A 14,474-nucleotide genomic window follows, 5' to 3' on the forward strand; every position below is an offset into this window, starting at 1 on the left:
CCTATTCATATTTGTAGTGAAATATTACCCTAGGTAATTTAACACTAGTAATGAAGCCTGTTGTTTTTAGTATGTCCCAAATCACAATCTAATTGTCATGTTACACTATCAATGAGCCCAAAAGGTGATTATAATATCTAATAATGCTACTAATTATCTTTAGTTATTATTATTATTATTATACACAACTGAAGATATGTCACTAACATCAACTGGCATCAATTATCACAGTAGAACATACAAGGCGTAGTCTCCATCTTAAAACGGGACAGGGTTTAGTTTCAAAAGGCATAAAGGTAACGATGTGTGATCTACTGGGCGGCCACATGGCTTTCACAGTGCTGCCATAGAAACCAGTAGCCAGTCAGATTTACCTTTAGCGTCAGCGTAGCCTCAAGTTCGGCCTGTATCACTGAAGACAATATCAAAACACTTGATGACGCTAAGGTGCACAACTGAAGTTATGTCCCTAACATCCGCTGGTGGCCACTAGCACCTGGTACAGAAGACCTTCAAATGTACAAGTGATATTCACTATCTATAGCCCTATATTCTAAAATAATTATTGCTGCTATAAGTCCTTTTGTTAATACATTTATTATGGAAAGTCCAATGTTGGCTGTAAATTGATGCAGCCCACCAGGATTTGTTCATGTGACCCCATATCGAATCTTTGGAACCATTTTTCATGCAACAAATAACCTTTTATTGTAAAGCTATTTCAACAAACTTACTGTATGGTCCAGAATCGGCAAATGGCATTTAGATCATGTAAAAAATAAGTTATGGGCATACATGATTTAAGATTTATTTCATTATGTTGAGTTATTTACAACCGACATAATAAAAAATAGGCTACAGTATCAAATAGCAGCTGTGAGAATAAATGAAACTGTCGTTAAAGCTTGCAGTAAAAAGTACATGTGTATTACCTGCATAGTTATTTATAGTTTATAGCTTGAGTACATACTGTTCTCTTTGTCTTTAACTTTTTTTGTGAAAAGGTAAAAGTGCTAGTTTCTGCCAGCAGGTGGTGCCTGTTTACTGCCACAATAATGAAACACAAGCAACAAATGTGACAGTGGGGGTGAGGGATCTGTTTTATGATTATTTCATGATGGTAAGTTTTCAGAAATATCAAGTTACCAGGATGCAGCTAACTTTAGTTTAGAATTGAATAGAATAATAGAACCAAGTTTAGAATTGGAATATTGTTTTGTACACTTTCCACAACATGAACCCACATTACCTGTATTCTTAATCTTACTTCTTAATCTTACTTCTACTTTCAGGTGCAGTTTCAGCCACTTGCTGGAACTTTTCGAACAGTCTTAGTTCCTTTTTGTCGAAACATTTTGTTACCTAATGTAACAACACTTCCTTAGCATTGAAATAATGAATCTACTTCCCTTTGCATTACCTCGAGACATGTTCATACACTGATAACATCAAGATCTTCATATTCACTTGAATAGAAGCCTAACATCTTGAATAAAGTGTTTAACAATGCTTTTCTTTTTCTATTTTTGGTGAAATTACCAAATCCCTTGAGAGCCCATGTGAACAATGCTGCTGTCAAATCCTTGTGTTCACACACACACACACACACACACACACACACACACACACACACACACACACACACACACACACACACACACACACACACACACACACACACACACACACACACACACACACACACACATGCACCACAGCCCGCCTCCTGCTCAGTCCCACCACTTCCTCCAGAGCTCTCACACTTGTGCTGCTTTTTTACTCTCATCAGATATGCAATGTCTCACCATCACATGAAGATCACACTCGAGCAGCTCACTTTGACTATAAGGAAACATCTGACTTTCATATCCGTTGATGATAAATGAATTCATCAACATCTTATTTTGAGTTCTGTTTTTTTTCTTTTAGCTTAAGAAGAAGTGGTTAACTTTTTTTTTTTAAGTTCTTGTAGTTTGGACCACGTTACATTACAGCTGCATGTGGCTTCAGCAGCTCGGGAGCGATGTCATCTCTACTTTCTCACAACAAAGATCGGCCGCACATTAGAAAGTCGCTCTCTGACTCTTCCCCGACTTCCTCCGCTGCCACCACCAGGAGCCTGAGGGTAAGGCCTGATCGTCTTTCATCTTGTTGTTTATTGAGCGGAAATGCCAAAGCTGACATAATGCAAACAGCAGCATTAAAGTTTCAGTACTATCAAACAAATGGCTACGTAACAAGCCACAGTGGTAGTTCTGTGCCAGAGAGACTTAGGACATGTCTCACTTGATTTGACTTGTATTTGTCTTCATGTAGGCGGATTATTTGACCTATAGGATCAATTGAAAACGCTGTGAAGTCATGACCTCTAGAGACTAATCGACTAATGTTCTCTTATAATCCACTTTACAGTATTAATGATATTATCAGAGTTACTTTGGTACTTGACAATCACATGGAAATAATTGCAGATGATTTTGTTCATCAATGGATTATTTATCAAATCATTCACTGTTCATGCTGATCAGATGAAACAGGGGTTTTCAACAACTTTAAACTTCACAAACTTATTCACAGAGACAAATCCCAGAAGTTTGTATATGGTACTAAAGGCCTGTTTACACTCACATACTGAAATTAAACTGCATGATGTTGTTCAAAACTTTGAAAGTTTAATCTAGGCAAAGTTGCAGTTAGCCATATCTGTTTATGTAAACTACAGAATCCACTGGGGAAAGATAAATGGGGAAGCATCGACGTCAGCGTGTGAGAGGGGGCGAACAGGAAGAGAGGGAGAAGAAAGAGTGAGAGAAAGAAAGCAGGGGCGAAAGACAGGATGACATAGAACAGAGGGAAGGAGGGATAGAGTGCTCAGGACTGGCTGGGAACTCAGACGCAGTATTTATGGATGTTTATCTCTGCTAGTCCTACGGGAAGCTCAAATTTTCCACTCGGGAATGGCTGGTCAGAGGACCAGAAGTTCCCCATGGGATACAGACAGGCTGGAGCACAGCTTAGCAACTGAGATATATTCACATACATTGGACAACGCTTAAAAAAAAAACCCTCTGCTTTTCCATTAGCATCTGTTTATATGTGATGTCCCTTAATCTAAACCAGAGCTTCTTCAAAGTCTGCGTGCTGTATATCATTAGTGACCGTTTACCCAGCACATCCAAGTGTCCAAAGTGAGAGAGACTCAAAGGAGCTGACATCAGAGTCTGGGGAAGATCCAGAGATCTGTAAATGTCTGAGCAGAGGCACATCACCGTGTTTACACTGTGTGCCTGAAACTTTAATCCCTGCTTCTTCTTTGCAGAAATCCACTTGTCTCTCAGATTTTGTCCAGCATGTAAATATTCCAGCAGTGGTCAACCAGTCTGCTTTGTAATAATCTGGCGATACTAATGTTACAGAAAAGATAAATACTTCTTATAGGTTTAGATGTTGATTGTTTGTAGTGAGGGATGCAATAAAACGCAAAGAGTGAGTCATATTAGTTTGATTAGTAAAATGAAAATACATTATATTCAAGGAAAAAGATGATGTGCTGAGCAGGTTTAAAGACAATATATTCCAACACACTAATTTGCGATGTGTTTGTTTTTTAAATCTGGTCTCATCGTCAGTTTTGTGTCTTTTATATAAAGCGTTGAAAGAAATACTGGGTACACAGCCATGCTAGTGGTGCTGGGAGGCTGTGCTTAGGCTCAATGCTTAATGCTAACATCACCATGACAATACTAGCACACAGATGTTAAAGCAGATAATAATTAGCATGTTCTATATCCTGGCTTAGTATGTAACGGCGGGAAGGAAGGAAGAAAAAAAGATAAATAGATGGATAGATAGCTGACAATGGCAGCAGATGTTGTGTTCAAATATTTGTATATATTCATATCTGGACCAAAGTGGTGGACACATGAACTGACAGAAGGACAAATCCTTTCCAGCACCACTTTGCTTGCCTGGCTGAAAACCTAAACACTTGCATTGTAGCAGAGAATTATTCCCATCACGCCCAGACGGCCTGTCAAACAAACACCGAGGCCAAGCTGTGTGAAGTCAACATTTGTGCAGTAATGAGCATCTTTACTGAAAACAGACGACAGGGTGATGATGGCCTGGAAGAATGTGTTTATGCCTCGCGAGCTTTAACTTGGTGTTAAGTTCATTTAAGTCATTTTAACCTGGGAAAAAGTGGTGGAGCGACAGACATTTTCATCCCGGAGCCATGTTAGAAAGGCTGAGAACCGAGAAGCTTGTGTTGTCGCTTTCAATGGGTTTTTAATCAGTGTTTGCAACCTTTTTCTCAGTGAGACATTGAACTAAGAAACATCTGATTAGCTCCAAAACAGAAGCAAGAAAAGATTCTCCGTTAAAAAACAAACACAAAAACACATCATAGTAATCTGTCAGGTCCTTTTTTGTCTTGTCCCGCTAACTAACAGACAAACAGGTAAGGTGAGGTCGAAGACTTTAAGTTGTTATGGTGATTATAATAAGTAGGTTAATGTTTGGAAATTACAGACATGATCGTATTTTTTAAAAATAACATGTCATTTGGGGGCAGCTGCCAAAACAACTGACAGTGTTGTTCTTCTGAGGACAGCACTCGTTCTAATTGAATTTAAATGCACTTCAAAAGTCTTTGGAGCAAAGTATCAGCCGGCTGAGTTCACAGACCTGAAATGATGTTTGAAAATCTGTCAGCACACATACCTTTAACTTTAAAAGGCAATAATGAGCAAATTGCGAATGCCACTGCCAGAGCTTTTACCTTTTTTGGATGTGTTTGGTTATCTGTGCTTGTCGGTTTATTTAAGGAATCATTTCCTCTCCCCTATAACTGGACTCTGTGTGCTCCATAAACCTTTTCTAGGAAAACTTGAAATGCGTTGATTCCTAGTATCACTACTGCTCAGTTTGTCACCTAATACTGATGTTGTTCAAGTATTAAAAATATATCCTGAGGGCAAGTGAGTGTACGCTTGTGGTATGTGTTTGTTCAGCAGGACACAAAAAAAAAAACTAATTTGTGGATTTGATTCCACATCGTACTTAATAAATCTCACGTCAGGACCAAACAGCCTGTCAAACAAATGATGACGTCAAACTGTGTGAGACACAAACACTTAGGCACTAATGGGCATCTGCTGGAATCCAGGATGGGGCCATGATGGTGTTGTCTAAAATAGCTTAGTGAAGATAATCAGGAATATCATTACAAAACTTACTTTATCATTGTTTATTTGCATTTTTGGTCAGTAAACCTATAGTTCTAATGTGTGTCTCCTCTATTTCAGCATGAAAGACCGTCAAGGTAAGTTTCCTCTAATCTAATTCACACAATTATTACATGTAAAAAGAATGTGGTCATGTGTGTCGAATGCTCTATACCTGTCTTGTGTTTTCAGATTGAGCTCGTCTGGATCGTCGGATGTTTCCAACGACTCGACAACGAACCACGCCGAGTCCTACTTCCTGCGCAGAGAGAACCGACTGTCCGCGAGGAAAAAGGCCGTAGAAGAGACAGAAAACAATGACTATAAAAAGGCAGGTGCTGCAGCTGGAATGTTGATGGACACTCAGAAACACAAACATGAACCTCACACTGGTGATGGATAAAAAAAGACGACTAAAGCCAGTATGATTCACGAGGGCACCGTGGATATCAATCTAGCTGTGTAGCAAATATCATGGCAATCCATTAAATTGTTGTTAGGATTGTGTATTAGCAACCAAAACTGTTACCTTCATGATGAATGATGAAAATAACCATTAAACCAGTGAGAACCGTCGCAGTGTTGATGTCCATGCTTGTTAATCTGTGTGCTGTAGGGAAATTTTATATAGTATTTTATACTTATTTATTTTAAACATGTTCTGTGAAATGTATTGATATTGTGGGATCGATAAGGTTGATCTTGTCTGATCTTCTCTTCTCTTCTCTCCTCTTCTCTTCTCTTCTCTTCTCTTCTCTCATCGCATCTCATATTGTCTTGTCTTCTCTTCTCTTCGTGTCTTGTCTTGTCTTATCTTGTCTTATCTTATCTCATGTTATCACATCTCATCTTATCTCATCTTACCCTATCTTCTCTTCTTATCTCTTAAAACAGTCAAACTCCTAACAAGTGTGTCTTTTGTAGATGTATGAAAAGGCCCTGTCCACAAATCAAAGGCTCAAATCCAAGTTGGAAACCAGTAAACAGGAACTGGTCCTGATCCAGGACCAGCTGCAGAGAGTTCAGGTACTGCACATATCTGCTGCTGTCAACAGTTAATCTGCCCCTTTCAGATTCATGGGTCTGGGAAGAGCTAAAGGGAAAGTTTGCTGAAGGGAGACGACTGAGAAAGTAATTTTCTGTGAGTCATAAATTAAATCATCAGTGTTTGAAGAAATATCTTCCACATGTTCTAATGAGAAATCAGATAATAGAGGAATCTGAATGAAATAAATCATTTTCACAATGAAGCTGCAGTGTTATTACTGTCAGGACTGAATTTGGGAATAATCACCGCACTCATAATAGTTCCTGTGTGTGACTGTAAGTATATTGGATATTTCATACCCGACACATGTGAGATTTAAAATGACACATCAGCTTTAACACGCTGTGCTATAATCTTTTCTTGTAATAATTTTTCATTGCTGCAGAAGGGAAGAGCAGGAGATTGTGGCTCCACTGTGCTCGAGGCAGAAAAGAAGGTATGAACTCAGCATTATACCAAAATTCCACGAGTGTAGTCGTAGCAAAGTGTTGTCAGTTTTTCCGTATCTTCATTTATTCATCTGAATCTTCTTTATATTGAATGTTGTTCTTCATAGGAAAGCTGGAGTCTTAAAAAGAGAATAACAGATATGGAAGACCAGTTGAAGGTAAAGCAATGTTTTCAAAAATTACTTTCATTTAAAAATGGTGGCAATTAAGAATTTTCTACGATTCTTTCACCCGGGGAGAAAGCGAAGCTCGTTTGTAACGAGAGAAACAACAAACAATCAAATCAGTGTCTGTGGGACTTGGTGCCAGGGTGTTAGCGGCTCTGTCTACAGCGGTTTTCATTCGTCAACATTATGCCCCGTTGGCTGTGGAATGTTTGAGCACTTTGACGCGGCGGCGAGCGAGCCATCAGTATTCATCTGCAGTCTAACGTTCACAAATGTCTGCTGTGTCATGCCCAAGAGGACGCAAACAAAACCCTCTTGTTATCTGTGAATGAGAGCTTTAAACAAACATGGTCGGGAAATTGACGTTCACAACAGAGAAGCACTGTGATGTGTATTCAAATGAGCGACTGTGGTCCAATTGGGTCTGTGGGTCTGTGCGTCAGTGAAGGCGAGCGTGTGTGTGTTGTTTATTTCTTTTATCATAATAAAACGCCCAGATGAAGCTGGAGCAGATGATTTGGATGAGGCCTCAAAACAGTTTAAATTATTACATTTTGAATAAATAAACATTTGTATCATGTGTCTATGAAATACTTTTAGGCTGTTAACCAAATCCAATTCTTCTAATAATATTTATGTGTAACATTAAAGTTGAACTGAGCAACATCTTTATCAATTCAAAGCAGAAATTCAAGTGTGTATCTACTACATAGTGAATACAAGAGAAAGCATTGTATTGAAGCAGGAGTGTAACACATCATGAACCTGATATTAAGATGTTGGATAGGTGGCAACATTTTTTACGACCGACCCTTCATTAACTGATTTTTAACCCATAAAATTACTTTTAATGTTATCATAAGGCAAAAATGTAACACATTTCATATAAGCGTGGGCTGGTGTTTTGGTAATTTAGTGTTTAAAGTGACTTCTGATGACTGTGCATAAAGATGGACGACATGACAGCTCCCCAAAAGTGAAGCCAAAACATCCTGATCGCCACCTGCTGGCTGGCCGTAGAACAGGTCATTAACCTTGCCTCCTCTAAGTTAGCGGATGGGACATTGGCCAAATTAAGAAGTCAAAGTTCACATCAAATACATGTTTTCGAAATATGGTTTCAGTCGTTTGTAGTAGTTCTTATCACAGTGAGGTATGTTCAACAGTTTGGTTTTAATTAGTAGCCGATCGCTACTCTGCAGAATCCAAATGATGTCACCAGCACAAGATGGCTGTACCAGTATAGGGGATATTTTGGCATCATTTATTGTTATAATCATTATTATCTCTCTTCAGGTTAAAGCAGAACTTAAGATGGAGAACCAGAGACTGAAGGATGAAAATGGAGCTTTAATCCGTGTCATCACTAAACTGTCCAAGTGAGACACGGAGAAGATGGAAGAGAAGAACACGACACCAGAAGCTATATTTAAATGTTTATCAATAAGGAGAATCCCCCGGAAGAATGATTGTCTATATTTATGAGTCATTTTGTAAATGTTAGTCCATTCTTCACATTCATCCAAATGTACTGTATTTAAAGAAGTTAGACTGCTTGAAGGAAAATACATTAAATTGCATTTTATACTGTATATTCTTTAAATATTTCTACATAAAGACAAATGTAGCATGACCACGTCTTCTGTTTTTTTATTCCTCTGTGTTTAAAGGAACAAATCACCCACAGGAAAAGTGATAAATCTCCAGAGTCCTATCAAGAATATCCCTGCATACTTAAAAAGACAAAATACTGCAGGTATATGGCCACGTAGGTATTGCCATGGAAACTGCAATATTCGCCTCGCTACCATATGCAGACCCTAAAACCGGGCTCAGCGCTATCAGGTGCAGCGAATGATGGATGAGCTGTGGTTCTCAGAAACGTGGGAGAGCGTTGTTTCGTTTTCGATTCAGACTTTCTCTTCCTTAACCTGCAACGTGTAAAACAATCAGTTGAACAAAATGCAGAATGGTAGCACGGGAAAAATATGCCTTATGTTTGACCTACTGGGAGCACCAAGACAGAATCAGACTCACATGTAAAATATCAATCTGTTATGAAGTCACGATGGTTGTTTTTTTGACTTTTTGAAACAAGAAATAATAATTGATGACCTTACCTTAAAGGGGATCATTCACCCAAAAATGAAAATTCACTCATTATCTACTGGAGGGGTGGGTGAAGTGTTTGAGTAGATGATGAGTGAATTATATTTTTGGGTGAACTATCCCTTTAAGGGCTACTGGCGCTTTTAAACACATCACATGATTGTTCTGCTGTTTTCCAAGTTCAAGAGTTCGAAGCTCAACTTCTGAGGTTAAACCAACATCAATTCAGATGTAACTGGAGTAAATCTGCAGATCCATATTTCCATGACAACTGGGCAAACACCAGCTGGCAGGGATCCAAGAATAAAAGTCAAGAATAGACTTAAGCAATTTGAATGAGCAACTTGCAGGTTGATTTTTGTTCATTAAATTTATGTGTGAACTTGTCTGAAAATGATCATGGGATGTCTGCCGGATAGATACATCATTTTCTGTTTATATTTAATTTGGATTATTTATAGATAGCTAAATATTGTATGTATAACAAGAATAATTTACCTCAACTCCCTCAAACATTATGACATTATTTAGAGATACATCTATTTAAATAAATATTCTTCACCATATAAACCAAACTTGAGTTAAACACCTGATCTCATGCAGACGTGCTGTGTTTTAATTTGTCTTCCTCCTTCTGTGATTACATTTGCTGTGTATGATGCCACCCACTGGTCATAAGTGGAAAAGCAGCCTCTCATTCCATTTACACACCACACAGGACAAGGCTACTTAAAATGCCTTTATTTCCTATGATTACAGTTTTTTTACAACACAGATAAGCCCTGACCACTTCCCATGTTTTGGTTCCCTTCAGCTCTACAGAGTGATATATGAGTACAGTTATTTTTCTTTTTTTGTCGTCTTTTTTGTTTCCCCCTTTGCTGGAAAACATGGATTTTATAAGGAAATAAATCATGCAGTTCACAAAAAGGGCACAACTACTGACACACGTCTACATCAAGACAGAAAGGGAGAGTCGAGTTCAAGCAGTCTGTGTTGCTCAGTAAGTGAGTGATGACAGTCGTCTCTTTGGATGTTCTGCATCATGGCTACTGTGCGTCCAGAGGAGGGTGACTAGAGAGGAAGCAGCAGGTCGGCAGTATTGCATTGCGAATGTGGTTCTGCACTGAATGGGTCGGCTCGGCGCTCAGGAGAGCGCGTGAGACCGGGAAGACTGGGATTTTGTTGCCTGCATTGCAGAAAATGGATAAACTCATACAGTCCATTCACTAAATCCCAAACAATTACACCAAACCAACAAACACAGGGTCAAGTGGGTTCTTATTGCAAATACACAAATTACACAAAATGGAGATTATAGATCATGTGTAGATAGACGGGATGAGAGTGAGTATATTGGATGATCCCGAGAAAAGGATTTAAGACATTACACATACTATAGAAACGTAACGTCATGAACTTAAATGTGAAACTTAATCTTCTTCTCGATACTAAAATGTAAATGTGTCTGCCTGGTTTATTCTTCCTCCAAACTCTAAAGACACATACTACCTTCTACTCTAAGAGATGGACTGTCACTGTGATTATTCATCTTCATGGACGGACGGACGGAGAAAACAGATCCCCACATCAGAGATGTCGTGATTGATAGAGCATCCGTATCTCACAGAGCATGCACGTTTAAACTGTGTGTTCACTCATACAGTGGCATTTGTAATGAAAAAGATTATTGATTGCTTAATTATCAGACTGGAGCTACTTGAGAGAGCGACATCAATAATATCCAGTAATGATATTTCACACAAATGTAAAAAAATAAAAGGATTTGGTTACTTTTAGATGCAAATTACTGATTTCACTCACTTCTAATGTGTGATCCGACAGCTGGGAGCAGGTTTATTCGAGTGGCGACATGTTGAAAAGGTACAGTTTAATAAAGAGTGAATCAAAGGAAAAAGAACGGGCCACAAGTCAGTTAAGTCGTCGACTGTATATCTACATTGGATTAACTGGGACTCGACACTCATCTGGCAGGAGTAAATGAAGGAAACACTTACGGTACACTGAGATAGAAAATCAAGGAGCCAGCAAATATTCTCCTCTTTTGTTTTTTTGAAATCTATACAGTTTGCTGGTCAGCGACCGAGACAGACTGAACAACAAGTGCAAGCAGGAATGAACAGTAGTTACACGACCTGTAGCCCGAGCACACGGATACACTGGGTTCAGCACAGAGGACACATACAAGCAATGACAGGGAAATTTAGACACTCGTGCAGTTTTGTGAGAAAAATGAAACAGATCTTCACACATGACACATAAAGCAACCCTGCTATAACTCCAGGCTTTAAAGGAGCCCGTGAACCATATATAACATGAAGTATCCAGACATGTACATTCAGTCCCATTTAGCAAAAATACATACACTTTGCAGTCAGTGCATACAGGTTTTTTTTACTCTGTTTTATTATCAAAAATGACATAGAACACAAACACACATACACAATATAATAATGGTTCCTCTTTAAAACATGCTGCTATTTACATCATCTTGTAAATTCATGCTGTAGCCTATTCACAAATCTGCAGCGATGCATGGGGTTGATAGTAATATAGCAGAAGTACTGTGGGTGGACCGGTCAGTGTGTGCTGCTGTTTCCCTTCATTTACACTCACTTTTCATTTCTGGTGGTTATACGGAGGCAAAGAAAGCAGCTGAACACCTCGTTTTTATTTTCATTTACACACATTGTGTAGTTTGCTGAGCTTCTAATCTCACATCTCCTCTCACATGGATCACATGATGATAAAACACATCATCTATTGGACGGAGGATCCCCAACGTTTTGATCTCATGGTCAAATGGCTAGTTTATCATTTAAAACACTCTTCAATATCTAAAATTAGATATGGCTGAAATATTTTCTTTCCATTTTTCTCTGTAGGTTTTGTCAGATCTTCCATTAATCACGACCGAAAAATGCAGGATGTCTCATTTTTTTTTATGAGAAATGTTCTGCTCAAACTCTCAGTTGCAGCAGTTTGTCAGACTCGTGTTCTGTGCAGTACGATATATATTCTAAAGATTCACATCCCACCAATTAAAATCCCTTTTCTCGTTCATTTTACGGAAATAAATGGGGTTTTCATGTGTTTTTTTATGGCTCCACACCAGTGACATATGTTTTGGGGTTGTACGTCCATCCCATTCTCAAGAACACCTCGAGGGAATTTCTTTAAATTTGGTGCAAACATTCACTGGGACTCAACGATTCATTAATTTAATTGTGGTAGCCAGAGGTCAAAGGTCAATGTCATTGTGGCCACACAAATATGTTTTTTGGCTTCTTGAACCTGATGTCTCCAGTCTGCCTCTAGGGGATTTCTTCACATTTTGGGATTTCAGTGGTTCAAAGGTCAAAGGTCACAGTGACATCATATGACTGCACTGGTTAGTGGAGGCATCCAACTGCAGGGTGGTATTTGTAGTTCTTTTGGTTTCTAAACGAAATTAGCGTTATTTTTTTATCCAGAAGTGACAATTTAATCAACTTGAATATATGATTTGCTTTGGGAGGTTTTATCTAATAATGAACAGCTGAAGATTTATGTTTGATTCCACTAGACTGAAAAAAAAAAAAACTGGAAATTGGAAATTTTCCACATAAGTTTAGACAGATGGCTCCAAATAAGATCATTTAAATTTTTAATGCGGTAGTGAGATTTGTATTTTCTTTTTCTTAAACCCGGTGTTCAGTTGCTCTAAAGCCTTTTTGCCTCCATGCATCTGCACATCACACTAACACAGTAAATCTATGATGAAGTGAGTGTAGCACTTTGGCTCCAGGTTTACAAAGCCTGTGTCTGATCAATGGGATTTAAACGACTACTGTGAGGTGTGTGAGACACATGCGCGATTCTTGCGGCTCTATTTGGTTCAAGCAAATGCTCCTGGACATGTTTATTGTTTAATGTGTTTCGATGCAGCACTTTGAGCCGCGTTGACATTCGCTTTGTAGTTGAATTCCCGTTCTCTTAAAAAGTGCAGTCACATCTTACGTTTCACACTCAGTTCACTATAAAAACATCTGGAAAATGCTCACTTTGTTTCATCACCGATTATTTGCGTTTGTGTGTAAACTACGACATCCGTCACAGAGCGCTGAATGGATGTGAAAATAAAAAGCGAGAGGTGTGTTTCAGAAGCGTCGGCAGAATGCAGAAGCAAAGTCACAACTGTTTTGAACGTCATTGGTAATCCTCCTACAGTGTCCTGACCTTCCCTGCGGGTAAGTGCGGGTTTTTACATCCAAGTGGTCGACGCAGCTCAAGACACATTTCCGATGGCACATTCACAGTGTCCCTGACGACTTTTGAACAATAAAAGTCCCCCAACCCCCCACCTTCTCCACTAAACGCCGCCTTTCTCAAAGTGTCACATATCAGGGAAAGGCACCCATGTACTCCTGTCCTACATTACATCTGTCTGAAGACACAGAGACGTGTGTCGAAGCTAAATGCATAGACGATGCCTCCATTGGCGACACACAGAACAAGCGACAGAGATCAGATAGCTGCGGCGTCCCCGGTGCCACACTGTGCACTTCTCTACCGTGTGTATCGAATTCACAGTAAATGCATTCGATGACCTCATCCGTTCTCAATTAACTCTTTTTTTCTGCATCACTTAAACACACTCTGTGCGGAAAATAGCCCAATACTACAGTACTCTCTATTGCAAGTTATAGCACACTTATTAGCAGGATACAATACTGGGTGTGGTGTATGCAGAGCAGTGGGGGGGGGTGGGGGGGGTAAGTAAAGCATGCTCAACTAAACTAAAGCTTTATTTCCAGTATTGTCTCCACCGAGACTTTCGATCAGTGAACAGCACCCTACGAATCAGTTTCTATGTTTCTTCGATCGTTCAGGAGCCGGTCACCCCCGTAACTCGACGGCAACTCTTCTCAGCTAAATGTGTGAGATGTGATGATTCATTTTTAAAAACTGTTTTATTTTTCCGACTTAACCATAAATGAGCGGGGGATCTACGACGTCTCTTTTTTGCTGAGCAGTTTTCATGACCGTGTGTTAAAGTCATGGGTTTCATGCAAAATAGGGGCGGGGGGGTTGGATTTCTGAGTTAGTGCATGAGCTGGTCGGTGGAGCACGTTACTTCTTGGCCGCCAGAGATGCCAGCTGACCGTCGATATCCTCCTCGGGTTGCAATGGATGCCACTGGGCGATGGGACGGCGGGGGTTGGACAGCATGTCGGACCAGTGCTTCAGGCCCAAGCTGGTCGCCTTGCTGCCCACGAAGATCTTCCCGATGGCGTCGTTCTTACCGATCTTGTCATAATCAAACACCGTGACCGCCACCAAGATTTTCTGAGTGGGACATGAGAGAGACTCTGTGATTTCTCTGTTACTGAGTCGTCACATTATCAAAATATGAGCGCAGATTGATTGTAAAGATATTTCTGAAGGAGAGAGACACAGATCAGCTGTATTTTGT

The 14,474-nt window shown here is 39.5% G+C and overlaps 2 protein-coding genes across 5 annotated transcripts in view; one reads left to right on the forward strand and one right to left on the reverse strand.

The window, feature by feature from the left end:
- The first annotated feature begins 1,741 nt into the window (after positions 1-1,741).
- On the forward strand, positions 1,742-8,522 carry LOC118105429 (protein phosphatase 1 regulatory subunit 12B). Its single transcript, XM_035153184.2, has 7 exons — positions 1,742-2,125; positions 5,307-5,323; positions 5,418-5,556; positions 6,150-6,251; positions 6,659-6,709; positions 6,830-6,880; positions 8,186-8,522. The coding sequence occupies exons 1-7, from the start codon at positions 2,024-2,026 to the stop codon at positions 8,270-8,272; spliced, it is 549 nt and encodes a 182-aa protein (XP_035009075.1). The 5' UTR covers positions 1,742-2,023; the 3' UTR covers positions 8,273-8,522.
- Positions 8,523-9,722: 1,200 nt separating this feature from the next.
- Positions 9,723-14,474, reverse strand: part of LOC118105330 (synaptotagmin-2) — a 31,499-nt gene continuing 26,747 nt past the window's right edge. For all 4 annotated transcript variants that reach the window (XM_035152961.2, XM_035152964.2, XM_035152963.2 and 1 more), the window contains exon 9: positions 9,723-14,347. In XM_035152961.2, coding sequence (XP_035008852.1) covers positions 14,132-14,347 — 216 coding nt within the window. In that variant the 3' untranslated portion in view covers positions 9,723-14,131. The remainder of the gene's footprint in view (positions 14,348-14,474) is intronic.

The sequence above is a fragment of the Hippoglossus stenolepis genome, chromosome 3, assembly GCF_022539355.2.
Source record: "Hippoglossus stenolepis isolate QCI-W04-F060 chromosome 3, HSTE1.2, whole genome shotgun sequence".
NCBI classification, from domain to species: domain Eukaryota; kingdom Metazoa; phylum Chordata; class Actinopteri; order Pleuronectiformes; family Pleuronectidae; genus Hippoglossus; species Hippoglossus stenolepis.

What these genes read in the sequence shown, in the direction of transcription:
- LOC118105429 (XM_035153184.2), top strand. Translation starts at nt 2,024, where the DNA reads ATGTCATCTCTACTTTCTCACAACAAAGATCGGCCGCACATTAGAAAG. An exon ending in ACCAGCTGCAGAGAGTTCAG is followed by an intron (nt 6,252 to 6,658) that starts GTACTGCACATA and finishes TCATTGCTGCAG; the next exon opens with AAGGGAAGAGCAGGAGATTG. An exon ending in ATATGGAAGACCAGTTGAAG is followed by an intron (nt 6,881 to 8,185) that starts GTAAAGCAATGT and finishes ATCTCTCTTCAG; the next exon opens with GTTAAAGCAGAACTTAAGAT.